The following is a 27053-nucleotide window of genomic DNA, read 5'->3' as shown; positions in this document are numbered from 1 at the left end:
TATGTGAACGAGCCATCCGCGTACTCTACTTGCTCGGCACGTCCATGAACAGCTAAAGACATGATGGGAGTAACACATTGACAGCTGCTGAGAAAGAAGAACTGTCGTGTTTACTGTGATATTTAAGCATTTACTATAAAATGTTATGGTACATGTTGTTTTTACAATGCTGTAGTTAGTATTTAGTATATTTCTAATGCATTTTAAAAATGTTCATATGCCCCAGCTTGTCATTTCATGGACAATAATCAAAGTTGCTTTAAATTGGAAAAAAAACAACCTACGCAAAGTACACGTTGTGTCCACAAATGTTGCTTTCACATAATGTATAGCTCACAATTGTTATTGTTATTATCATTATATTAATATCTTTCTTACATTAATATTATATTAATATAATAATCAATAAATAAACCTGCAGACTCATGATCATATTATTAGGAACAATAACAACGTGTTAAAAGTAGTTTTGTAACTACTAAGATTCTTTCACTCAACCTGTTTATCTTTAACTCTAATTCACATGTTCATCACATTCATCAGCAACATTATGCACCGACATTGACAATAAGACAAGCATTGAAGTCTCCTCTTCAATGAATCCACACAGCAGCTTGTTAATACATCGATAATAAGTTCGAAAATAAATGCTAACAGGCGACGAATAAATAACTAAAACCTCCTATGTCGTAATAGTTAAAAAAATATTGCCTTAATTTATCTACATTTCTCATCATATCATATGGTTCCCTGACAGCGCTGTTCCCGAGACGTCGCTTGACCACACTTTGTAGTGCTCGTACACAGCTGTGATGTCACTGGGAAATAAGATTTTTCTGAGGACAGAAGGTTTTACAAGTATGAAACTCCATGAATTAAAAATATAGAATATAAAGATCTATATAAGCCTGTGTCCATGTCTCGAGGTGTCGAGAAATTGCTTTTTGGGCCGCATGAGTATTTTTTTGTTGCAGTACCACGAGTGGCCACTGGAAAAATGTCTTCAAGGCAGAGGGAGTGGTGCTCCATCCAGATCTTACATACACCCATGCATCAAATGAACAGTTGGGCGCATATTTTTCTTTCAGACGAAATATGACCCTATCGGCTTTCCATAGAAGAGCGAATGTGGGGAGGGGGCGCGCTCCTGTCAATCACTGCTGATTTGGCCAATAGTCATCCTCTCATCCGCTGAGACTCCCACGGTTCGGCTGTTCTAAGCCAATGGAGGATGGAGAGGGCAAAGTGGGCGCGTACGCCGTCAGGAGGAGAATAATCAGTGACGTCCCCCTCACTTGGTTTTTGTTGAGCGGCCGTTGTTGAAGGATTGGGAAGAGCCAATCGGAATGCTTCGTTGCTCAGCGCTGTCAAAATTAGCCAATCTGTAGTCGAGCTCCAGCTGTCAATCAACTCCCGGTTCCGAGTTGGGGAAGGCGTGGCGTTCTCTCGACTGGAGTTCCGTCATCTCGCTTGTCTCCGGGGCTACGGGTGGGGGGGGCAATGTTGATTTGGGCGAATTCCCACCGTTGCCGGACCCCGCCGAGGTTTAATTTTAAAAGCTCGGTTCACTAACGAAAACTGGCAGGGTTTCGATAGGGAATATCACACCCCTGCCTTCGGTGTCGTTATTTCTCGGGCTGGGAGAGAGGTGGGGAGCCCAGGGTGGGCTCGCACGACGGGGGCAGCAAGGAGGGACAGGATCCAGGCCAACTGTGACTGGCTCGGCCTGACAGTCCAGCATCTGAGATTCTACACCGTTAGCTTCCCGTGGTTTCGGGCTGTACATCGTCTACCGGTGGCTGGTGACCGTGGAGCAAGTGGAGCCCACTGTCGTGGCGCCGCCGCCACCGCCGCATCACGGAGCGCTTGATACATCTGGATTTAAGGAATATCGTTCGCACCTAATCGAGCTCAGACCGGCTTGAGGAGGCGGCAGGGCGGCCGAAAAAGCCACGGATCGCCCGTTGTTAACTTGTCATCATGGGCAACGCGCCCACGGCAAGGAAGGGCAACGAGATGGAAAGCGGTGGGTACCATCAGTTCATATTAGTCTGCTGAAGCCACATGACATGACACAACAAATCATTAATAGCAATAATTATGTGTATGTTTATTTGTGTATATAAATACATATATGTATATGTGTATATGTATGTATATATATATATATATATATGTACACACACAGCGTACATATGTGACTGCGATTTCGATTTAGTGCCATCATTTGCTGATATTGATAATTGCGATTTTCTTTTCTCCCTTAAACCAAAATCCACTGATACATTTCTCAAGACAATAAATAACCCATAAATCGTATTTCAAAGTCAGTGCACATCTCTAACTTAACTGGGACCGTGATACACAACATATACAACGTAACGTTTTTGTTTTTTTTAGGTTCACTGCTTCATTTAGCTGCCTCTGCTAAGAATAAAACGAATGCAATCAGGCCAAGTAGAAAATAAAGTGTTTGCACAGTAGCTTTTCCTACTAGAGTATATTCACAGAGCTACTGCTGTAAACAAATTAAAATAAATCTTTGAGTCTCTCAAAACAGCACACAACTCAATTTTTTTTTAATCTTTATCTATCTTTAAACACAGCATCTGGTCTGTAAGTGAATTAATGTGAATATTTATGTATTTGTGTGTTTTGTTCTTTTAAACCCTAAAATATGAAGAGGCAAGGTTTATAGACTGTTCTATGGTCACATTTTCTTTCTTAAAATGCACAATTCTTGACGTTTTGGTTTATTTTTTATTATTATTTATTATTTGTTTTTTTTTTCCAGAGTCATCGTTTGCGAGTGCTTTTCTTTTCACCGTCATATGTCTGAAACTGCATATCTTTTTGTGGAAGGTGTAACTGGCTGGATACCTGCACAATAACCATTAGGTCTACAACAGGTGTGAAATGTCCATCAGCTTCATTCAATTTACGGTCTTAGAGGAGCAAAGAAAACTGAAAATATTCACATTTAAGAAGCTGAAACCAAAGAACTTGTTTCAGTTTCAAACAAAAACTCAAACTGATTAAGCACTTATCAAATGAGCTGGCAATTAGCGGCATGAAAAGAGAGGATGAGATGTGTTTTTAGGAGCCCCACACTTTTCTCAGCCATGTTTTACTCCACAGACTACATTTTAAAGGTTGGCTTTCCTTAATCCCTGCTATCTATGTTCTGAAGAGGCTTTATTGGGTTACTTTCAAGTTTGCTTCAGTTTTGGATTCCTTTCTCCTTAGGGATTTAGGCAACATCCATAAAGTTGACAACAAACTGGAGACGTACTGAATAGTGAGCTCATTTCGAAACACCAACATGATCTCTGTCCTCATATTTGAGTTGGTCAATTTATGATCAGCTAGACAGCTGGAACCCTCTGTATTTACTGGTTTCTTCCACGTTTTCACACACATACACACACGCAGGTCTGTGCAGCAGAGTAAGACACTGCATTGATTTCCATTCATTTGGACAGCGCGAACTTGTCTAAATTAGCACTACTGGTCCTTACAAGGTCAGTGTACAGGTAACACACACACTTTTCTAAATGCTGGTGTTTTTTCTTCCATAGTCAAGGAGTTCCTTGCTAAAGCCAAAGAGGACTTCCTCAAGAAATGGGAGAATCCTGCACAGGTTAGTGTCCGTGTTAATATAAATGTACAGTGTAATAGTATATAAAGGTCTGTGTGGGATGCTGGCTCTATTTCCTCTTGCGGTGTAAAAGCATCACCCATCACTTGTGAAATTTCACTTGTGAGCGGTGGGATTTTTCTGTTCTATCGGCTGTTGTACATGTCTTACAGGTATTTTTCAAATATTTGGAAATTTAAATTAGTGGGGCGGTTATTTAGTTTTATTGTTTATTGACTTAGGAACATTTTTGACACGCACAAGCAAAACATACATAGTATTATAGGAAACATAACGGGGGAAAAACTTACCCACCATAACACTCATCATCCAATTTGCCTTAAATAATTTTTTTTTTTTGCTTTGTCTGCTCAGAACACTGCTTGCCTGGAGCAGTTTGAGAGGTTGAAAACCCTGGGCACGGGCTCATTTGGTCGTGTTATGCTGGTGAGACACAGAGAAACCGGACAGCATTATGCTATGAAGATCCTCAACAAGCAGAAGGTGAGTCTGGTTCCGGTGTCAGAAGGGTCACGCCGTGATGGAGGAGTGTGTTCACATGTCTGTCACTGAAGGGCATCCGCAGTTATTGTTTTAACTAGGTGCTTGTGGACATGATGTGGAAGTTGTATAACATTCAACAAATCCAGGTGAATTACATTTTTTCCCCAGTGAACCTTTTTGTATCAACTGAAGAGTCAGATCTGAGGTTTTTTTTTAATGCACATCGTAAGCATCCCCTATGTGACAGAATGTATATAAAATATTGTCTGTTGTTATCTCATGTTGCCATAAAGCTACCCCTCTCACTGATCATAGTGTGCTGGTTGCTTTTGGAAGCATATTGACAAAACTGAAAAGCCACATTGAGAGCAGGATGAGAGCAGCTCATGTAATTGGCTGTTGTTGTTCTTTGGCATCACCTGCTCAGATTTGTAATTTGTCTCTTATCCATCCTCTTGTAGCCCCTCCCCCAAAGATGCACATCGTTGTTGAGTCACAACTAATATATGAATAACTCACAAAAAAAATATCATTTTTAATGGGTCAAAATATCAATTTGGTGATATATCGTCGTCCTCCCTCGTGCAATACGATAATCGATACACCAGGGCAAATACCAATATTTTACCAAGAGATGCCCCAACCACGTTCAGTATATACACTTTATGCACTGTGTTCTCTATGTTGTGAATAACTAGAGAAATCCTGCACTTGTAACTTTTCCCGGACGTTTGGTTTTCTTCAGTTAGACAGATATCGTGACGTATCGCTATATGATTGTCTTGCAGTATGTTGATCATCACAGAATTGTTGTATCGTGGTATTAGTGGTATCGTGGACGTGAGGTACCCTGTGATTCCCACCTCAACTGCCGACGCTTGCAGATGCGTTACAGTGCTCAACAGCTGGAACTCTAATTTTAACTCGTTTAAGAAAAGGGCTATAGTTCCCAAAGTGCATATCCAAATCAAAGCCTGTTACTCTCTTATCTAGAAATGACACGAAGTCTGTCTGACACACATTTGTATGAACCACATGAGTGTATGTGTAACTCTTATCAAACAGCATTAGCGGAAATAGTTGTTTGATTAAGTTTCACAGGTCATTTTGTTGAATGAAATGATGTTTGGTCCCTAGAAGCATTATGACAACATTGTCTCTTTCTGCCTTTCAGGTAGTGAAACTCAAACAGATAGAGCATACTCTGAATGAGAAGAGGATTCTTCAGGCTGTCAGTTTCCCATTTCTGGTGCGGTTAGAGTACTCATTCAAGGTATGGAGAATTGCACGCGTGTGCGTGTGTTTGTGTGAATCCTGCAAAATATGGGCCACAATACGTATTCTGTGTGGTATAGATCATTTTAGCTGCACCAAATGAAACATTGTCTAATTTGAAGTCATATTCACACGTGACGATACAAGAGCTTAGGGACATTGAAATATAAACAGGAAGAGCAGAGCTGATAAATACCACGAGAACAAAAAGTAGGGCTTTACTGTACATTGGATTTGTGAATCTTTACTGGTCTCATGAACCATTCGATAATCACTATTATGTGAATTATTCCAGTCCATGATGCATTGCGATACATTGCGTCCTCGGTATGCTATATAACGTGTATGGCTTATTTTTCCTTTATCAGTATATAAACAGTAACCGATGATAATGGGTCTTCTTTATAACACTGCATTGATGCAGAATTGTCTATGTCAAGTTTATTATTGTCAACACCCCTGATTTACACTTACACCTTCACACACTTTTCTCCTGTCACTTCATTGACTTCTCAGTTCAGCTGCATCCTTATCAACACTTTAATTGACAATTAAACCTTATTAAGTGTAGGTCACAAATTGGTGAAGTAAGCATGATCTACACAGGCAGAGATAACCGCTGCACACAAACATTCAGCCTTTCATAATCTGACTCTCACATTCCTCACATTCCTTCTTTGACTGTGGTTCTTAGTTCCTAAACAGTTGATCCTAGCCGATGGCTATACTCCAATTAAAGCCTTATTCCAGTTAAGCTGTTCGGATGCACCATGCACACCTCAAATAAACCTATTAAGAGAGCATTATTGTCCGTGTGTGCCATCCACCTTGCACGTGGAAGAGTCAACAACCCAACTCGGCCTGAAAAGTGGGTCAAGAGGCAAGTGGACGTGACCAAACCGGCTGCTATTTGGTTCTCAGGGCGAAACACAATGGAATAATTCTCATCCTGAAACAAGTTATGAAAATGGAATATGCCCAAGTAAATGCATAATAGACATAACACACTTCTTAATCTGGGTGTTTATGTTTATATTGTATATACTAAAACTATTACTCAGTAGATTCATTTTCACTGACCCACACAATACAATGTATGACCTGGCGTTAACATCCGTCCTGAGTGATGTGATCATGCCCAGACTGTGCTGAATGCGGATCTCAAAAAAAACCCAACCCACATTCAGATGTGGTGTGAGGGCACATGTGGCCACGTTTCTGAGCTGCGTGAACGCAGTCTGTTCTCGGGACAGATTAGAGACTCGCTCCTTAGCTGACATCCATTCACAGTTCCTGTACAATGACTAACTTTTACGGTTTTCACTGGCACAACATTATCACTGATTGCAAAAATATTATTTCATGTTGCAGTAGCGTGAAAAGTGCTTTGTTTCTCTCAGCTTCTCCCATCTCATTTTCTCTCTCTCTCTCTCTCTCTCTCTCTCTCTCTCTCTCTCTCTCTCTCCCTCCCCCCCCCTGTCACTTGTGTAGACACATACACACAGACACATTGCCACAATTTTGTCCTCGCGAACAGACACAACGTCAGTTTGTATTTTAATAAAGGGTGGGGACGCCAGATCCGATCTCACAGGATCACAGGACTCATCCACACGTGATCGAATCACCAGAGACAGAAGACTGATTGAGGCCTATAACTTTCCATTACCCAGTTGACCCCAGCCCCTGTGTACGTGTCACTAACAGACCCTCTGTCTCCCCCAGGACAACACCAACCTCTACATGGTGATGGAATATGTACCAGGTGGAGAGATGTTCTCCCATCTACGGAGAATTGGCAGATTTAGGTTAGTGTCTATTCACAGCGTGGGGTTTACACCACAGAAGCTCCTCCTCAAGTTCTCCTCCATTCTGTTCACTTGTATTCCTTCATGTATATTCTCGTTCACTTGTTATTTTCTATTCGGCTCCTATTCTTTGAATGAAGGTCTGCTATAGCCGTCATTTGTTCATCTCTGTTATGTTTTATGTTTACCACACACTCAACAAGTCTCTCTCTCTCTCTCTTTCTCTCTGTATGTGTTCAGTGAGCCTCACGCTCGGTTCTACGCTGCTCAGATTGTTCTGACCTTTGAATATCTGCATGCTTTGGACCTGATCTACAGAGACCTGAAACCTGAGAACCTGCTCATAGACCAGCAGGGCTACATTCAGGTAAATGGCACCTGATGCAGAAATGAATGGAGGCTCATCATAAATGTCCCAAAGTTGGCAAACAAGCATTTATTGTTTTATGTACATATGTACATATATATGTATATATGTGTTTATATGTATATGTATATACATGTGTATATATATATATATTGTATATGTACATTTCTGCATTGTCCACACGGTGGTGTAGTGGTTAGCACTCTCGCCTTGCAGCGAGAAGACCCGGGTTCGAGCCCCGGTTGGAACAAGGGCCTTTCTGCATGGAGTTTGCATGTTCTCCCCGTGTGTGCGTGGGTTCTCTCCGGGTTCTCCGGCTTCCTCCCACAGTCCAAAAACATGCAATGTGGGGATAGGTAAATTGGACACTCCAAATTGACCATAGGAGTGAGTGTGAGAGTGAATGGTTGTTTGTCTCTATCTGTGTGTGGCCCTGCGATGGACTGGCGAACTGTCCAGGGTGTACCCCGCCTATCGCCCGATGTAGCTGAGATTGGCACAGCACCCCCCGCGACCCTCTGGTTGAGGATAAAGCGATAGATGATGACTGACTGACATTTCTGCATGTCCCTGTTTGTACATGCAAATATTCTTGTAATGACACAGACAAGATGAGATGACAGGGCATGCTCTTGACCCCCATCTGTTCACATTTGGTAGTTCTGCAACAGGTTATATGATTCAAAATATCCCGATTCTTTGGTTATTGATACAGTTCATATATATATATATGTATGTATGTATATATATATATATATGTATGTATATATATATATATATATATATGAACTGTATACAAAGTTATGTGACCAACCAATGACCAAAAATCTGCATCTTTAGCAGCTCTAATATTAATTGATTCCGCATTACCAATTAGATTAACTTTAGCATTCACTGATTGCTTGATGTGAGCAGAACATATAAGACGTATTAGATTAAAGATATTGTCACCCCTGTTTTAAGATGCCTTTTTTTGTTTGTTTGTTGTTTTTACTTAATCTGTGCACACAGAAAGAGAAATGTCTCAAAGCTGTCTCAAAGTGGAAATAGACCATTTTTTGACTTTTCATTATGACGGTACAACTGAATCCACAGTTTAATGTTGATGCCTGATAAGCCGTGCCTACAGTATGGTACTGTCTTGGCCACTGAGACGAGGTGTTGATTTACGATACAAAGGTCCATATTCAAAACTATGCACCCAATATTTACACACAAGAGAGTTTATGACATAACACAGCAGAGTATCCTTATCAGCTTCTCGATACTGCTGCTGCATTTTGACGACAGGCACCAAACAGGAACCGCTGGGGACGCAAAAGTCTCCTGTTTCCCTCATAAGAGTTACATGAAGTAACTTGAATTTATTTAGTTTATGAAGCATCAACACCTTAAATAAGTTGCACAGCTCTGTTGTACTGCGAACCTATTTGCACAAAGCAGAACATCTTTAATAATGGACAGTCTGAGTGTGCTTTTCACTTCTAAATGTCTTTTAGATCATTAAGTCAGACTAACTGCACTTTTAAATAAATGCAAATAAATAATTGCAAACCCTGCAAACCATGTGTTATGTGCCATAAGAGTTTGGAAAACCATAGCTCTATTTAAATAAAGTGTATCTGTGTCTGCAGAATGAATTTTCTCAATAACAGTCACTGGTGCCCTCTAGTGGGCCACCAGTGTAACAACCACAAGTGAAAATGTGCTTTTGACTCTGAGAGAATTATCTGCTACTTTCTCGTGTGTTCAATTTTCTCTTATTCACTCCCCTCCTTGTTATCGATCTATGTTTTTTTCCGTCTCTTAGGTGACAGATTTTGGCTTTGCCAAACGTGTAAAAGGTCGGACCTGGACACTGTGTGGAACCCCAGAATATCTGGCCCCAGAGATTATTCTCAGCAAGGTGAGCTGCCGCTGGTTTTTGAAGTTATCTTTGAGGACCCTTCCTGGCTGTTGCATTATATATTGAATATGTATTTGTGATTATACACTAAATATCATATTTATTGATTGAACAAAATTATATTAAAAAGGTCACTTAATTACACTTCTTCCATTTGAAGCCGAATTATTTGTATGTAGTTCCGTATAGAGTTTTATTAGAGTGTATTTACAGTGAATTGTCACTCTGCTTTGAGAAGCACAAACATTTCATGAGCTCAGAGAAACAGCGTGGGTGTAGCTTTATGTACCCAAAATATCTGAATATAGGTACAAGTATCCAGATATTATTTATAAGCCATGTAGTGGCCAACGTAAACCTAATTTGCCTAATATAATTCATCCGTAGGTACATTCTTACCAAATTTGAATGGGAACAAACCTGGGTGATCTCCTGTCCATCACAATATATTCCAATTGACCCGTCAAAAATTGAGGACAGAAATTTGCCAAAAGACGGACAAACATACAGATACCAACTCTCTACCAACTCGTGTTTCCACCAGCTCTACTCGCCTCGGCACGGCACGGTTAAGTTGCGTTTCCACTAGCATAATAGTACCTGGCTATGAGAGTGCCGTCACAGGAAGTGACGTCCGACACAAGAATCAAGCCGAACAATGCCGAGCTGTAGATCAGTTAAAATGACTTAACAAACCAAAAAAAAACATGGGTTAATCTCCAACAACTACCTGGGAAATGTCTAAAATCTCAATATTTAACAGAGGAGTCTGGTGTACAGTATTTAGCGACAGCACTGCTGATCGCGACCGGCATCCCAAACCCTGCTGCTGTGTTTCAGTCCAGTGACTGTGTCAGACGGAGTCTTTGCTCCAGTCATGGAGGAAGTTCTGAACAAATAGTTTTAATTCACTGATTCTAGTGATTTGATTCAGTTACACTGAAAACAACTGCTATACAAGTCACTAGTCACTCGTTTGTGTGTGTAGTGTGTAAAACGAAGTCACCGCAGTTTCACGCAGCTGTGCAGTGATGACTCTGCCCACGTTGAGTAGGTCCTGTTTTTGTAGTGGAGATGCAACCTAAACTGTGCCGTGCTGTGCCGGGACCATCATGGAAAAGGGCCATTAGAGATGGTTGTGTGTGAATATCCCGGTGGATCAGCACAAACAACCATGCCACATTCAACAACGTCACTTAAATCACCTTTCCTCCACATTCTGAAGCTCGGGTTGGAACTTGAGCAGGTTGTCTTGACCACATCTACATGTCTTATTGCATTGCAATAAAGTGGCCAGTGAGTGTTGCCTGTTTTATTGCGGCGTTGTGTGTTGTTGTTGTTGTTGTTGTTTTTACTGTTGTATGCTCTTACCACTGATCTCCTCCTTCATCCACCAGGGTTATAACAAGGCAGTGGACTGGTGGGCGCTGGGCGTGCTTGTCTATGAGATGGCAGCAGGATACCCTCCTTTCTTTGCTGACCAGCCTATTCAGATTTATGAGAAGATTGTATCAGGGAAGGTGAGTGTTCAAACACCTTTGAGTCCAGCGTTAGATTGAAAAGAGCAATGGTTTAAATGGTTACGTTTTTCTTGTGATTAGAATTGCTTTTTTATGGAAAATAAATGACAAGGTGGAGCATGAGACAACAGGTTTAAATGTGCTGACCAAAACAGTCTGTAGCTGTATGAATAATTTGCCTGAAGCGACTGATAAATTGAAAGTCTGTCCCTTTGTAAACAACTTTTACGATTCTGTTTGGTTTGGTGCAGTACGTTACATATTTTTTGTGTTTCCATTAAGAATTGTTCCAAAATAACCTGTCCCAACCGTACCATTTTTTTGGCACCCTTCCCTTGGGGTACCAGAGTAAAATGGTATGGTATGGAGCATGCATGACAGTCAGCTGAGTGGGCGACAGAAAAGCGTCACTTCATTGCGACCAGTGTTTCTTCAGCGCCCGCAGACTATTCTCATACAAGGCTTAAAGTCTTGTTGAGACAAACCGAGCAGGAAAGAAAGAGCTGCTGGATGTCCTCCATAGTTGTTCCGTCATGTCGTGTTCGATGTTGTCGCCGTCGCCCCGGTAAACGTCACACTACATACAGTATCTATCTTGTTCCACGGTTACCGCCATCGCCGTATGTTGTCTCTTTCTCCTCCCGTTCCACGTTTACCGTCTTCACAAAATCAAACAGGAGGTATGCTCGTAGTTGCTAGTAGTCACCTGTGTAGCGTTGGCATGGATCACTGCGGAAGTCGGCTGCTTGACCCTAGCCTCAGCTCGTTTGGAACCTTGCCAGAGCAGGTACTAAAAAAGTATTAGTGCGTTAGAGTGCTACTCACTGCTGTCAAAAAGTGAACATATTAATGGTTATACAGCATCAGATGCCTCTTGCCAGAGTTTTAAAAAATATTTGTTTCCTTTGTATGTTCATATTTAAAGAATATTATCCAGCGTTAGAGTTTTTTCACAAGCTGTCCCCTCTCCTTGTCTTCTGTTTCAGGTGCGTTTCCCATCTCACTTCAGTTCAGACCTGAAGGACCTCCTGAGGAATCTACTACAGGTGAAAACAAAACTCTCTGCCCTTTTGATCATGGGCTTTCGCTTGCTTTTCTTCCTGTGTTTGGCATTAATATTGTGTAAGTGTAAGGGAAAATGTCTTGGTGTTGTCCTCAGGTTGATCTCACAAAACGTTACGGGAACCTCAAGAATGGGGTCAACGACATCAAGGGACACAAGTGGTTTGCCACCACTGACTGGATCGCCATCTATCAGAAAAAGGTACACTTATTACACTTCCACTTAGTGAGTATTCGGTGGAGATCTGTGACCCGCCTTTGTTATACGTGATCAATTTTCTTTTTGCGTTCAGGTGGAAGCTCCCTTCGTCCCCAAATTCAAAGGACCAGGCGACACCAGCAACTTTGACGACTACGAGGAGGAGGAGATCCGTGTCTCCTTCACTGAGAAATGTGGCAAGGAGTTTGCTGAGTTTTAGAGTTTAGAGGAGGCGACAGAGGAGGAAAGAAGGAAGTAGGGAGAGTCTAAGGTAGGCTGGTCAAGTGGGAGACCTGAGGAGAGAATACTGTCTCCTGTCCAATCACAAGCACCAGCTACAAAAAGAAAAGAATGGGATAGAGAGGGGAAAAAGCGCATAGAGACTGATAACCAGCAGTGTTGCCTTTTCTGTTGCATTTTATTTATTATTCTGTCTTATTTATGGACCTCTGTAATGAACGTGTGCGTCAGATTCATTGGTGTCAGGAACCCCATTTATTAGAGTTGCCCCTGCACATTTTCACCCACTATTGCCACGACCCCCCCGCCCCTCCCCTTTTACTGTTTCCTTCATCTTTTATTCACGTTTGCACCACGGCATCGCTAAATCAGTCTGTTTCAGACCTGCAGCAGTCTGCACATCACGCCATGAAGCCCAGTGAATCAACAGCGTTTCTTAGTTAAAGTTAAACTGACAACTAGCTCGCTTTGTACTTTTTGAGTGAGAGGACCAACGTGAGTGAACCTTTAGTCTCACACATGTATGCACTTTGGCTTAAAGGTCCAGTGTGTAATAGTTGGCGACAACTAATGGTGAGATGGCAGATTCCACTCACCCCTTCCATAACCAAGTGGCCTACTCCTACGGTGGCCTTCGCAAACCAGAAAGGATGCAAACGCTGTTTTACAACCCTTCACAGTCTTTCACTTTCTCCACTGTGTACGTCTTCTTCTTTGTTTTAAGCACGGGGTTTATATGGGGTGGAGTCCAGTGGAGGTCGCTGGTCTATGAAACAGTGGACGCTCAATTCAGGCCCAGTTATTTATACAGAAAGTCTGCGAGTCTGAGCAGCTGAGCAGTGATTTATGCAATCACCGTCTCGCTCACCACAGTGACACAAGAAAAAACCGGTTCTGTGCTGCCTCACAGAGATCAACTGAAGCTGAGCTTCTACTGGTCTCAATGCGCCGTGCTGCTGCTGCGGCTATGTACGAGTAGAAAATGGTGTCAGACAATCTGTGATAAACAGCTGATTCTGAGTGGACTAGTCATAACGAAAGTTGGTCGAGCGAACTCTTAGTCAACAGTGCGTTTTTGACCATTTATTATAGAGGCCGCTGTAGAGCAATCGCCTCTGGCGGAGTCATTCTTCTTCGTGTGTGTAATAAGCTTCTGCTTCCAAATGTGAAACACGCGCTCTGGCTGGTTTGTCCATTCTGCATTGCTGTAGAAACATGGCTGCCTCCATAAAGCAAGGCCATAGCCGAAAGTGCACAGGAAAAAAAGGCTTATTTTAAGACTATGAAACCCAGATGTTTTTGTTTCAAAGCAATTATACATTCAGACAAACATACTTATGGGCAGTCTGTTCAATTTCCTGCCAATAAATCCACCTAAATGTTACACACTGGACCTTTAAATGACTCTGTTTTGAAGTGAAGTCTTAATTTTACCGTGAATATTTAGACATGTACCCTGTCATATCATAGACGTCACACAGTGGCATGTTGAGGTTAATGTTAAAACAAACACGGATCATGTGCTCAAACAAATTCCAGTCAGAGACGGACGACGACCAAGAAAGTTATTTGAGCTTATTGTGTAAATCCATCGCTAACCCTCAGCATAGCAAGGCTGTGTGCATATCTACAGCACTCATTTAAAGTTTTTAAATGTCATTAGATTCTAGTGGTACTAATGATGTCACGTCATGCTAACAGACCAGGAAATAGGGACAAGGAAACATCGAGGGAAATATCTCAGTTTCAATGGTGTTGTAAAGGAAACACCGTATCACAGTGGTATCTCAGGTTTGAACATATCATTTAATAGACATTTTAATGAGATAAAAGCATTCAGATCAGTGAGTGAAGGAGGCATGTTCGATACTTATTATATACAGTAGATGCAGGAATTTGAAGTCCCAGGGGGCTTGAAGTTGAATATGAGGGAAAATGAGGAGTTCTGCTGAGTGTCTTCCACCGTTTTCCCCTTTTTCGATGCAATTTTGTTTTCTGCTGACTTTAACAACTCTCTGCTTGGTCCAAAAAAAAAAACCCAAAACACTTTTCTTTGCTTAGAGCTCACTTTCTCGTCAGGTTAATTGTGCGTGTTGAATCAACCATTTGGCCCTAATTCAACTGCAAGTGAAAGAGTACAATACACAACAACAACTCTGGCGTTCTCATGTCTCCTGAAGCTACAGTGGCCGAGTTCTTAAGCAGTGCCTGGAAAAGACGTCATTGTAGGATTTGCTCGGTCAGAATATACGAATGAACACAAACGTGACACCAGTGTCTGTGACATTAAAATACACCCTTAACCCTTATGATTTCTGATTGGGTTTCCGCTGCCGCGCTCTTGTTTTTCGCTCATCGCTTTAAACTCGGGGTGTTCTTTTCATTCACATTTGTGTACAAAATGTGTTCAGATGAGGGGAAAATGTAACGAGCCTTTTCTCCGAATTACACGAATGTGTATTATGTGTAGTTATGTGTGTGTGTGTATCCTCTTTGTCATATGGAATGATGTGTAAAATGACTGCAGTTTTGCAGGATGAGCTAAAGGATCTGTTCCAGAGCATATTTAGGTCAATGAAGCTCAGTGTCAATGGCCGAATTAATCTTCTACTGCAGGAGCTGTGGGTCCATATTAAAACAACATTCCTCCTCCTTTCTGTACATTATGTACAGTCATGCAATGTTGGAGTGTTGTGTGACCCCTGGATCACTGTGTGATGAGTGATTTAAACAGAAACTAATGAGGGATATGCACCATGTAAGCACAGTATCAGCTGAATTAATGGATGTTTTAAAGGGCCATTCCAGTGATTTCTTATTGCACTTCCATAAATGTGACACTTGTAGCCGAGGCCAAATATTCTTGATTCTACATCTGCTCAGTACTCTGTGGGTTTTTCTTTTTGTTTGTTTGTTTGTTGTTGTGGTTTCGTTTTTTTTTTTTTAAGACTCTCCAAGCCTCAGCTGAGACACCTGGATGTTGGCACTTCTTTATTTATTTTTATTTCCCCTAGTCTATAAGACTGGGCCAGGACTAATTGATCGCCGAACACAACTGTAAATTAGCTATTACTCTGTGGTTCCCGTGAATGGTCCTATGAAATTAACATTCTCAATGCAGCAGGTATGCACAAAAAACAAAAAAAACTACTCGACAGCCTAAAAATCATATCCTAATGCAGAATGCTCTGCTAAGTTCCAGTGTGTAAGAATTAGTGACATCTCATGGGGAGACTGTAGATTAGAACAAATGGAGGACTCTCCACTCACTCCTCCTTTTCCCGAGCATGTCAGAAAATGACAGTGGCCTTCACCATTATCATTTGTGCTTTTAAAAAATGCAAAAGGAACATCTTAGCTGGTTTTTGCGTTTGGGGCTGCTCGAGCAACGTGGCGAGGCAAGATGGCAGCCTCTGTAAAGCTAGGCTTAAGTACACTTAAAAGGCAATTAACTCTACACTCGTTTTGATTTAAAGTGGCTATACCCGTGTACAAACACACTTTGTTGGTAGTGTATTTAATCTATTTGAATACCTTTTCCTAAATGTTACACACTGGACCTTTAACTCTCTTCATGCTGTCAGCTGAAGTATGGCATATTCCCAAAAAAAGAATCACAATGAATGTAAGGAAACGAAAACAAAACGCAACTTGTGAGCAATTGGGTCCTCTCCCCCGTTCACGATCCATCACTACTTCATATCCAGAGGTCGACCAGTGAGCACTGTTTGCACTTTTCCCTTCTATACAAAAGGTGAACCTGCTGAAAACAAACAAACAAACACTGGCAGATAAATGGTGTCGAAAGCTGCAGGGTGGCTCCACCTACATGTAGTTAGATGCTCACTTGTATGTTATCTTATTTAGAAACCACTTTATTATTATTATTACTATTATTGTTGTTGTTGTTGTTATTATTATTACATTGTACACCACTTGTTGTGACTTCACATTTGCTGTATTTCCTCCATGTCGGAGTTCAGTGTTGACTCTCTCATCATGGACAAACTGTTTGAAGTTATAATACAATATTATTCTGTGTCTCTTTGGTGTTTTTGCAGTGATACAACAACTTCCTCCTTGTCGATGCAGGCACAACAATGCTGGTTCATGCTGTCGCACTTTTTAGGGAAATGAGACCCCCCCCCCTCCAATGAAAACCATGTTAACCCCCCCCCCCCCCCTCACACACACACACACACACACATACACACACTGCAAAGGGAAGCATCCAAAGTCACGGGAATAGTGACACAGAAACCATGAAGTGTAATATTTTGCAACATTAGTACCATTCCAATAAAGTTTTACTGGTAAAATTCTACTGGAATTGCGCACGTGTGTGGGGTGTGTGTGTGCGCGCGCGTGTGTGTGTGTGTCTTGATGTTGTCTGGCATAAAACACGGACCTTATCAGGATCAGTAGTCCTTACGGAAACCAAATCCTGGTCTTATAGCCTACATTACGGTTAGGTTATGGTTAAGCTTTTGGGATAAGGCTGTGTGTGTGCGTGGGTTTACCCTTTACATTTTTGTGATGACCAAAAACCTTTGGGAAAGTGATGTCAATACTTTCCATCATTTATGTTATCTTTTTTAAAATGCTGTTTAGTTAAGTTTCACATCGCATTTTTCAATTTGCCTTATTTATTACATTTATATTTGTTTGAGTCTCACTATTATCTTGTGTTTATTTATTACTAAGATGTTATTAATATTTAACTTTGTAGTTATTTATTTATTTATTTAATTAAATATAACTCTAGCGGTGGTGTTTTCCTCATTTGCAATCTGTTGAGTCAGCGTTTCATGAGCTCACTTTTTGTGTGTGCATGATCGATTCATGTCTCAGTTGTGTGCGAGGTGTGTGTGTGTGTGTGTGTGTGTTTAGGGGGGCGGGGTTATGTGAAGCACTTTTGCTACATTTTCTAAAATATTAATTAAAAAGAGCGATTGATTAACTGGTTGTCAATCACAGTTTACATATGTATTTATATAATATCCCGTGCGCTGAAAGCGAGACAATTCCACCTTAAATGCCTTTTGCGTCTGCGTCTGAGACCATCGGCGCCATCTTCGGTCTACCTTAAGCGCACAATGTGGCCAACGAACGCAAGCGTACCAGCCAGGCTTCCGTCCTCATTCTCCTGCCGGGGGATCGCACTCCGGCTGCTCAGCTTTGACACAGCAGCGTCACTTGTGAGACAACAGACGCACTCGGGCCAAAGCCTCATCCGCACCCGCAGGAGAAGATGTCCGAGCCCAACAAGTACCGAGAGTGGATCCTGGAGACAATCGACTCTCTCCGCTCGAGGAAAGCCCGTCCAGACCTGGAGAGGATTTGTCGAATGGTCCGGAGACGACACGGGTCAGACCCGGACCGAACCAGGACAGAACTGGAAAAACTGATTCAAGAGCAGACCGTGCTCAAAGTTAGCTACAAGGGCTCCATCTCTTACCGAAACGCGGCGAAGGTGCAGAGGAAAAGCAGAAAGAAGAGTGAGTTTACGGCGGCTGGCAGCGGCGGCGGCGGTGGCGTCGGCGGCGGCGCGGAGGCAGCGAGGGAGAGAACCAAACACGATCATCTGAACAACAACGGCGACAGTGCGCAGAGCTTCAGCGACCAGGAGGAGGCAGAGGAGTCGGAGCCCAGCCCAGATCCCCACACTCAAACATCAGCCAGCACCGCTGCCAAGAAGCTGAAGCCTGCCTCCAGCCCAAGTAGCGGAAACGGGTTCCTCTGCTGTGGCGCAACAACGGGCTGCGCCGTCGGGAGCGGCTGTAAAGAGGAGAAAGCAAGTGCAGCGAGAGACAAGAGATTAGGAGAGCGGGGACTGGGGGGCTGCCCGCCGCCCGGTCCCGGACTGGGGACAAGCACATACCACCATGGCGATGGCAGCAGGACAACGCCGGGAAAAGACGATGCAGTTGGCGGAGGAAACGCGCCTCGTGTGTCCGGAGCTGACAGCCAGAACAAAACTTGCCCAGGGAGCGTCAGCAGCAGCAGCAGCAGCCTCCCTCCACAGCAGAGGCAGACTGCGCCCCACAAACCCAAACTTCGAGTCGGAGGAGGGGCAGGCACCAGAGCAGCGGGGAACCACGCCAACTCCAACCTGGGCGACAGACTGGTGGCTTCTGTTCGCAGTCTGTCCGAGAGGAGCCTCCGAGGGGCCCCCGCCGCCACTGCCACTGCCGCGACCAGAGGCCACATAAAGCCACTGGGGCTCAAGGAGATTTTGGGTTATTTGAGCAGCCAGGAGCAGCTGTCAGAGGAGAAGCTGACCCGCGGCAAAGTCAAAGTGGTCATGGAGAGAGAGGTGGCGAGAGGCAGGCTGCGCAGGACCCGCTGTGGGAACATCACTCTTCCATTGCGGGGGATGGTGGTGGAGGAGCCGATGCTGAAGAATGCGCCCGCTGACAGACTTGTGAAGAGCGTACTGCAGGACCGGAGCACGGCGAGGAAGGTGGGAAACGACAACTTAATATTTCCAACACGCCCCAGTGAATGTGCAGAACTGAGTGTGTGTGTGTGTGTGCGCGCGCGCGTGATTTGATGGTGAAACTATTGATTAAATAAATGTATGATCGCGGCTTAAAAGCTGCACCACTAGGACGCACGCGCTCAGCGCCCTGCGCCAAATATATATATATATATTTTTTCTATTAAAAACCTCGACGCAAAAGTGCCTCCGTGTCTTTGTGTGTGTGTATCCGCGCGTGCGTGCCACTCGGCTTCCTGCACAAATGGTGCGGGTTCACAGTTACAGTGTATCACAGCGGCTGCACAGAAAGAGCACAGACACAGCTCCGCTCCGCTTCCCCCAACGGCTCCTCTCGGGATAAGCGCGCGCACCGTAAAGAGCGTCTGTGCGCGACACGGGCACGCGCAGCCTCTGGTTTCATTGTCACATCTCGTGTCTGGGGATCAATCAACATCTGATTCCTCTCTTTCAGGAACTTTATCCGTGCGCGTCGCGGTGTCTGGGGCCTGCCGCCGCCTCCGCCGCGCGGTAGGCGGTGTCTGTCTTAAACTTGAGACGTGCCGCTGCCGCGCGCGCTGCAGGCCGGCGGAGCGAACAACCGCGCGTCATGTATTGTTCATGCCGAACACACGTTTATCGTGTTTTGGGGCGCGATTGTAATCCCTTTGGCATGGAGAGGTGTTGCTGTTGTTGTTTTCTTTTCTTCACGTCTCTCGCGTTTGTAATCACTGTCAGCGCGCGCTCGCTGTGCTCCGCTCCCGTTCCTTTCCTCTCTCTCTCTCTCACACACACACACACACACACACACACACACACACTGGAGTTATCCACAAGAGGAGACTTGTGTATCATGTCTGTGTGTGTGTTCTCCATCTACGTGTTCGGATCCCGAGCAAGAACTTTCAGATAAAACTCATGTGTTGCTCAGCCAACCCAAAGATTAACAGATCGCTAGACCCACACTTTTCTCTCTTTCATTTTAATGGTGTCATTTTTTTGTTTCGATATAAGTTTATGTTGCCACTGCAGCAACAGCAGCAGCAGCAGCAGCAACAACAGCAGCAGCAGCTGCCCTCCCCCTCTGCCCAGGAGGAAGAGCATATGGACACAGGCAGTGAAGAAGATGAACGGGGAGAGAAAGAAGAAGAAGAAGAAGCAGCTGAGAGGGAGGATGGTGATCCCCGGAGTTCTGATGAGGAGGGAGGACGATCACCAGTAGCCATGGCAACCGAACCAGGGCTCACTGATATACCTGCAGAAGATCCTGAGATTCAGGCAGCATCAAAGCAGGGGAGCCCCCACCACCACCACCAGCAGCAGCAGCAGCAGCAGCAGCAGCACAGAGTTAAAGGTGTGTGTGTGTAAAGTATCATACGTTGTGGGCATTTTTTATTGTTATAACAATTATTTATCATTTTATCAACTGTAGATCATGGTGATCATGTTCAATCAGTTGAAAAAGTGTTAGAAATAATGAAGTTCTCTCCGACGTCTTGTTTTGTCCACAAACCGAAATCATTCAGGTGTAACGATTTCTTTGTTGTTTGGTTTAGTTGTTGTTACAGTTGTCCTCCTCTTAGTTTGAAGCTTAGAGTTGTGAATGGTTGCTCATCTTCTCTCTTTTTTGTTACTAATCTTGAACTCCCCTCGTCCCTTCTGCGTTTGGCTGCCGGTCTCTCAGGGACGGATTCCCTCATCAGGGCTCTGTCCCCACCTGTCCAGGGAGCTTCACTGTCACATTGCAACGGCGGACACCTGGAGGACAGCGCTGTCCTCACAGATCCACAGGTAAGTGTGGGCATGAGCGTCTGTCGTGTTGCTTTGTTTATTCACCGTGTGTGGCCATAAGAAGCGCTTTTTGTTTTTATTTTTTTTGTATTGTATTACATACCCTCGACATATTTTTTAGATGCAATGATACCATGCATTTCTATGGTGGCCTGGAAGTGCAAACCATTATTGCAAAACATGAAACAGCAAATTTTCAAAAGCCACAGTCCCTTACGGGAAGGGAATGTACCGAATTACTTTTTAAATTGATTTAAAATGATTATAAGTTATCTATTTATTTTTAACTGCCATGGCAAGGCTTGTGAACGCTATGTAAAGGGTTTGATATAAGAAGTAGTAAAAAGCTTATTTTGAAAGCCAGTTTGCAAGGAAGTGGTGCTGTATAAAATTGGCTAAATAATGAATTTGTTTCAGGAGTTGTGTGTTTCGCATGTTGTAAATATTTTGTTTTCAAAAATGTACATTCCCTTCGAATGTACTTGGTTTCTTTCCAATATTGTGCTTTAACCCTGGAGTATAAATTAGCCTAGGCCAGATTATACCCCTCTTGTGTAAAGAGGTTTTGATTGTATTTACACAAGAATGAACTAAACTGTTTAACATTTTTAATCCACCATGTCAATATCGCCCTAAGAAAATGTGAAATGTCAAAAGTTTGTTAGTAATTAGAGACTTGTTTTTGGATAAATGTATGAAACTTACTGAAGTAGTCGATGAAGTCGACTTCCTATGTCCTACATTGTGTCCAAAACTCATTTCAAGAACATGTTTCATTTTCAGGCTAAAATCTAGATTATTCCAGGGTAACTACATGTTCCTGTTTATAAATATTAGTGAGTGAATATACTGTGTAAATACAATCAAAATCTCTTTACACAAGAGGGGTATAGTCTTAGTTAGTTTATTCAGGATAGGGGTTCATTTGGCCTGTTAAACCAGGTTGTGCAACCTTTGTGTCGCGTAACTTGCATTACATAGAAAAATCAAAACTGTAATATCGGAAATTGGAAGGAAACGAGTCGTCATCCATTTAGTTTTTAAATTACAGTTCGTTATCTGTTCCGTTTCCATTTTGAAAAACAGACGAACGAGTGATACACAGATTCGTAAGGACCGAGTGTCGCATTTTGTGAATTTGTGTTTTTTTCTTGAAAATTAAAACGAGCTTGGACTTTATTTCATTTGTTTGGGGATGTGTAAAAGTGTTTCACGTTTTGATAATAGCGGTTTGCGCTTCCAGGCCACCGTACATTTGCCACAGCAGACGGTTGTAACGTCTTGTTGCAATGTTTTGTCATGAACCTCCTGAGTCCTGTAGATGGAAACGTAATCCCGCAGCACTGTCATCAGCGTATCGTCCAATTATCCGCGCTCATTTTGTATTTGCATATCACCTTTGACCTCATTTCCTCTCTCTCTCCTCACCGGACGACACAGAATCAGCAGCAGTGTGATCCAATCAACCACACCTCCCCAGCCTTCATCGGTGAGTTGTTCCGTTTTCCAGTACAGTACAGTACAGTACAGTACAGTACAGTATACGTTTTGTGGTAACAGGAAATCACGCTGCACTTCATGTTTCCCCCCTCGCAGCTATGGAGTGTAAGACAGAGGTGGGTGTGTCGTCCTGCCTGCTCACACCCACCGCTTCCCCAGGAGACTCTGGCCTGTCTGAAGAGCGTGTGATAAATGGAGGAGTTAGCAGTGCAGGGTGAGTACGGCAGACATACTAAAGACAACATTCATCACTGTTACCCCCCCCCCCCACATTTTTCATGTAAAATTTGCTGTAAACAAGGGCAATCCTTTTAGACGAATGGGCTAAAAAAACAACAACTTTGGATGGTTTTAATGTTGGCATGGGTAACTTGTTCCAAAGTTTAGGGGCAGCTACAGAAAAGGCCCGATCGCCCCGGGTATTTAGTCGGGATTTTGGCACTAAAATCTAAAAGCAGCCAGTTATTAGACCTCAGCGCTCGGGATGCAGCGTTAAGAAGAAGAGGTTCCCGAGAGGTAAGATGGCAAACTTGCCAAGCTTTAAAAACCAACAGTAAAATATTCAAATCAATCCTAAAATGAATAGGAAGCCAGTGGAGGGAGCGCAACACAGGTGTGATGTGGTCTCTCAGCATTCAGGGCCAGCTGGAGTCGCTGGACTCACGACTGGTCTGAGACAACATACAGAGAATTACAATAAAACATTTGTCTTTAAATGCAGGGGAAAATTCCTTCCCTACATTTAACCCATCCTCTACTAGAAACCGTCCTAGAATTAGTTGGCAGTGCCTGGGGAGCAAAGGGGGTTGGGTACCTTGCTCAGGGGTACCCCAACCCTCCGGTTACGAGCCAAGTTCCCTTTCCCCATCCAGCCGAGATGTTATACAAGCATGGTTCAGAGTCTCTAAACCTTCAAGAGGGAGACAGACCTTCACCATGGCGATGAGCCTCAGTGGGAAAAACATGGACTTAACGACCGGCCGAGATTTAGTAAAAGAAAAGTAGTCAAAGTAAGTACCGGCCGCCTGTGCTCTACCTTCTATTTCTAGGTTTAAGAAGTCTGAGGAGGCCAGCGGAAGCCCGCTGGACTGGACAGTGTCTGATGTGGTCAGTTATTTCACAGCAGCAGGTTTCCCTGAGCAGGCAGCTGCCTTTCAGACCCAGGTGAGTAAACTGTAATTCCCTTTAAAACCACTAGAGTGCGCCACAGACTGGACTAATGGCTGTGCTTTAACCCTCCTCTCACGTAAGCTTTGCTCTCCTCATTAGGAAATCGATGGCAAGTCTCTTCTCCTCATGCAGCGCGCCGATGTCTTGACTGGCCTGTCAATCAGGCTGGGCCCCGCCCTCAAGATCTACGAGCATCATGTGAAGGTGCTGCAGAGAACACACTTTGAGGACGACGACTGCTAACAACGCACACGTGAAACGCCGCACAGTTACGTTTGTATCAGCATATCGCTCAAGTTCTATAAAAATGCATGCATGAAATACAGTAGGCTTTACTTTTTAAACACACACACAGAGACAGACAGACAGACAGACAGACTCTGTTTCTCTTCCTCTTGGTCGCCTACGACTGCTCTGGCCCACAAATGTCGCACAGGCCGAAACGGGATTTTCCTGGACAACAAGGACTTTCTTTTAAACGGAGCACGAATGTTTGAGGGAGAAAACAGACATCCTAAAGCTGTGACACAGAGGTGTTTTAAGACAGTCACGCAATCTCTCTTTATCGCTCCTCTTTTACCAGCGTCAAGCACTTTCTTGATAAAACTGCGCAAGGTGGTTTGTCTCTAAACTCCATTTTTATTCAGCCTGAGTGGAAATGAGTTTCTGTTTTGCGAGGATTTCATGCTGTGGCTCTTCCGATGAACACCATAGAGACAGACGATGCTGGATTAGAAGTTGACCAAATGAAGTACATTCCCAGGAACTGGACTGGAGGGTTTATGGTAGTCCCCCAACGCCAGGATGCAATCTGAGTTCATAATCTTATACAAACAACAAAACAAAACTGGTCAAAGCAATAATCTGATAACTCCCCCGAGATGTTTGACCTTGTCGTCTTATTGATCAGCAGGTAGTTGTTTATTTTGTAGCTTCATGTGTATCGGCCCTTTTCCTCTATGGTCCCAGCTCGCCTCGCCTCGCCTGGAGACGGCACAGTTTAGGTTGGTTTTCCACTACCAAAATAGTACCTACTCAACGTGGGCAGTTTCACACACACAAACGAGTGACTAGTGAGTTGTAAAGCAGTTGTTTTCAGTGTAACGGAATCATTAGAATCAGTTGATTAAAAATATTTGTTCAGTACTTCGCAGCAGGGTTTGTGATGCCACTCGACGCTCGCGATCAGCAGTGCTGTCACTAAATACACCATGTCTAAAATATTGAGATTTTAGACGTTTCCCTGGTCATTTTTATTTTAATTATTAATAATAATAATAATAATAATAATAATAATAATAATAAAAATGTTTTTAAATAATAATGATAATATTGTTATTATTGTTATTATTATTATTGATAATATTAACCCACGTTTTTAGGATTGTTAAAGTCTGTTTAACTGATCTACAGTCTGGCATTGTTCGGCTTGATTCCTGTGACGGCGCGCTGACCAATCAGTGGCCGGCAGTCTGGCTATGTCACGCACAGTATCGCCTCAGCTTGCTTGGAACCTCGCCAGAGCAGGTACTGAAAAAGTACCTGGTACCTGGTGGTATTTTAGCGGAAACACAACTTAACCGTGCTGTGCTGTGCCGAGGCGAGGCGAGGCGAGGCGAGGCGAGGCGAGGCAAGGCGAGCCGGTGGAGCGACACCATAAGATGAAATTCTGTCGTCAACCTGCACATAATGTTTTTGTAACAGAGTTTGTTATGGTCTGCTTAGCAGTCCGGTTTCACAAAGATAGACTTTGACTGTGGCTTATATACATCAGACACTGTTCTTTTCTTGTGTTGACACCCTATCACCCGGCGATGTTTACTCCAGCAGAAATAATAGCAACTGTTTTATTTATATTGCACTTTTCCAGCATAAGCACAAAGTGCTTTCCAGATAAATAAAAGGAACACAGAATAGCAACGTGGGGAAGAAGGAAGGAAGAAACAAATTAGAAAGACATTCCCCTGTCAAGCAAATTATGAAAATGATTATATATAATTATGATTTTTCTGTGTAAAGTTTGCGAAATGTTACTTCCAGATTGTTACAAGTCAGATAAGTCAGCAGTATCGACTCTAAATCTCTCCTTAACCCTTTAACACCTCAAAAAATGTCCGTCTGATTACTTTAACAATAAAAGGGCTAGGAAATGTGGCTTTTGCCCAATTTTCCAGAATATCTTTCAATATCTGGCAGTTATTTACGACGTACTGCTTGTTAAAGTAGCGTATTAACAATTTAAAATGAAGAAAAACAAAAAAAACATTGCAGTTGTACATGAACACCAGATTTGGCGTGGTCAATATGAAATTTGAACAGTGTAAAACATATTTACAATAACATTTGTCTGAGTTTTGTCCCAAAAAATTGAACCTCTGGTGACAAAGACACTGATTCGTTGGCTTTCTGTGCGAGTGAAATTACCACAATAACCACACACAAACACAACTTCTCTTGCTTTTCAGAGACTGTGGGATTTTTCTGATAGCACGGACCATCACGGAATTACGGCAAGCGTTTCGTTCGCTGCGATGCGCTCGGTTTTAAAGGGTTAATGCGTAGTTCATGAGGAACATCTTTGCATGGAAACTCGTCTGGGAGCAAAATGGAGACCGGACTGATCGAATGCCACAGAACAATCGACCCTCGACTGTGTGAATATGTAAATATATCGAAAAACATTCACTCCAATTAATGCATTAATAAACATGTGGGAATTACCGGCGTAACTAAACACATACCACCAGCATTTTTTTTACCGTTTTTACTGCTCAATCCCTGAGAAACCAAACACTGTCGTGTGGTCCCGCCAATCCACCCCCCCCCCCCCCCCCCCCCCCCCGCACTTGTACAAGCAATCATTCCAGGTTTTCTTCAATGTGTCTACATTTATGTCCACGGCATATTGGTTTCCCCTTTGTGAATGTTTTGAGTCCGTCCTCCACACCACATTTTCTTTTAAACCTCATCTACCTCTCATCTCTACAGAAGCCAAGAACAAACATGGTCGCTACTGCGCTCTTTCATTCTGTCATAACGACGCTCATTTCCTCGTGATGATGGGATAACAAAAAATAATATATATATATATATATATACATATATGTATATATATGTATATATAAATAAGGTTGTTCACCTCTTCACTCATTCATTTTTACTAGTTGCTGAAAATGTCACAAAGCGGAGAATCTAGATAATGTATTGTGTCATCATTAATAACAGGCCGCGTTATCCCGTGATCTTGAGATAAACGAATGAAAAGATGTAGTCGCGAACGTGGCCCCCTCTCAGCTTCCGTACATCTCTCCCTTAACTTTCCCCGCCTCTTTTCAGAGAAGACGATGGAAGGCGCGTGACACAGCAGTCACTTTATTCTGATTTGTTAAAAAGGCGCAGGAGACGAACCGTCGCGTTCCGGCTTCACCACAGGATTTTTACACACAGTTTTGCCTTTGTTGCTCGTCCCTTGCCATTTGTTGAAAGGATGATTTTAGTAATAAAAGATTAAATCGAAACACTATCGACACGAAGTTGTGATTCATTTATCGAGCAGATAAAGGGGAGTTAATCATTGATCAACTTACTCATGGTAC

At 43.1% G+C, this 27053-nt stretch overlaps 2 protein-coding genes across 3 annotated transcripts; both read left to right on the top strand.

The window, feature by feature from the left end:
• The first annotated feature begins 1354 nt into the window (after window positions 1-1354).
• prkacab (protein kinase, cAMP-dependent, catalytic, alpha, genome duplicate b) lies at window positions 1355-16559 on the top strand. Its single transcript, XM_058641003.1, has 11 exons — window positions 1355-2026; window positions 3579-3640; window positions 4013-4141; window positions 5316-5414; window positions 7142-7224; window positions 7465-7591; window positions 9402-9497; window positions 10895-11017; window positions 12004-12063; window positions 12177-12281; window positions 12373-16559. Exons 1-11 carry the CDS (start codon window positions 1981-1983, stop codon window positions 12496-12498), a joined length of 1056 nt encoding a protein of 351 aa, XP_058496986.1. The 5' UTR covers window positions 1355-1980; the 3' UTR covers window positions 12499-16559.
• A 1009-nt stretch (window positions 16560-17568) lies between these two features.
• On the top strand, window positions 17569-26978 carry samd1b (sterile alpha motif domain containing 1b). Of its 2 annotated transcripts, none has more exons than XM_058641626.1 (7): window positions 17569-18981; window positions 20011-20350; window positions 20681-20787; window positions 22228-22276; window positions 22384-22501; window positions 23337-23451; window positions 23557-26978. In XM_058641626.1, exons 1-7 carry the CDS (start codon window positions 17770-17772, stop codon window positions 23698-23700), a joined length of 2085 nt encoding a protein of 694 aa, XP_058497609.1. In that variant the 5' UTR covers window positions 17569-17769; the 3' UTR covers window positions 23701-26978. The 2 variants fall into 2 exon arrangements, with proteins under 2 accessions (XP_058497609.1, XP_058497610.1); XM_058641627.1 differs by having other exon boundaries at window positions 17570-18981; window positions 20029-20350.
• Window positions 26979-27053: the final 75 nt, after the last annotated feature.

The sequence above is a fragment of the Solea solea genome, chromosome 10, assembly GCF_958295425.1.
Source record: "Solea solea chromosome 10, fSolSol10.1, whole genome shotgun sequence".
Lineage (NCBI taxonomy): Eukaryota > Metazoa > Chordata > Actinopteri > Pleuronectiformes > Soleidae > Solea > Solea solea.
The sequence above is the reverse complement of the archived record's forward strand: the minus strand, read 5'-3'. Positions and strand labels throughout refer to the sequence as shown.

What these genes read in the sequence shown, in the direction of transcription:
- samd1b (XM_058641626.1), top strand. Translation starts at nt 17,770, where the DNA reads ATGTCCGAGCCCAACAAGTACCGAGAGTGGATCCTGGAGACAATCGAC. An exon ending in GGAGGAGTTAGCAGTGCAGG is followed by an intron (nt 22,502 to 23,336) that starts GTGAGTACGGCA and finishes TTCTATTTCTAG; the next exon opens with GTTTAAGAAGTCTGAGGAGG. An exon ending in CAGCTGCCTTTCAGACCCAG is followed by an intron (nt 23,452 to 23,556) that starts GTGAGTAAACTG and finishes TCTCCTCATTAG; the next exon opens with GAAATCGATGGCAAGTCTCT.
- prkacab (XM_058641003.1), top strand. Translation starts at nt 1,981, where the DNA reads ATGGGCAACGCGCCCACGGCAAGGAAGGGCAACGAGATGGAAAGCG. An exon ending in GGGCAACGAGATGGAAAGCG is followed by an intron (nt 2,027 to 3,578) that starts GTGGGTACCATC and finishes TTTCTTCCATAG; the next exon opens with TCAAGGAGTTCCTTGCTAAA. An exon ending in AGATCCTCAACAAGCAGAAG is followed by an intron (nt 4,142 to 5,315) that starts GTGAGTCTGGTT and finishes TCTGCCTTTCAG; the next exon opens with GTAGTGAAACTCAAACAGAT.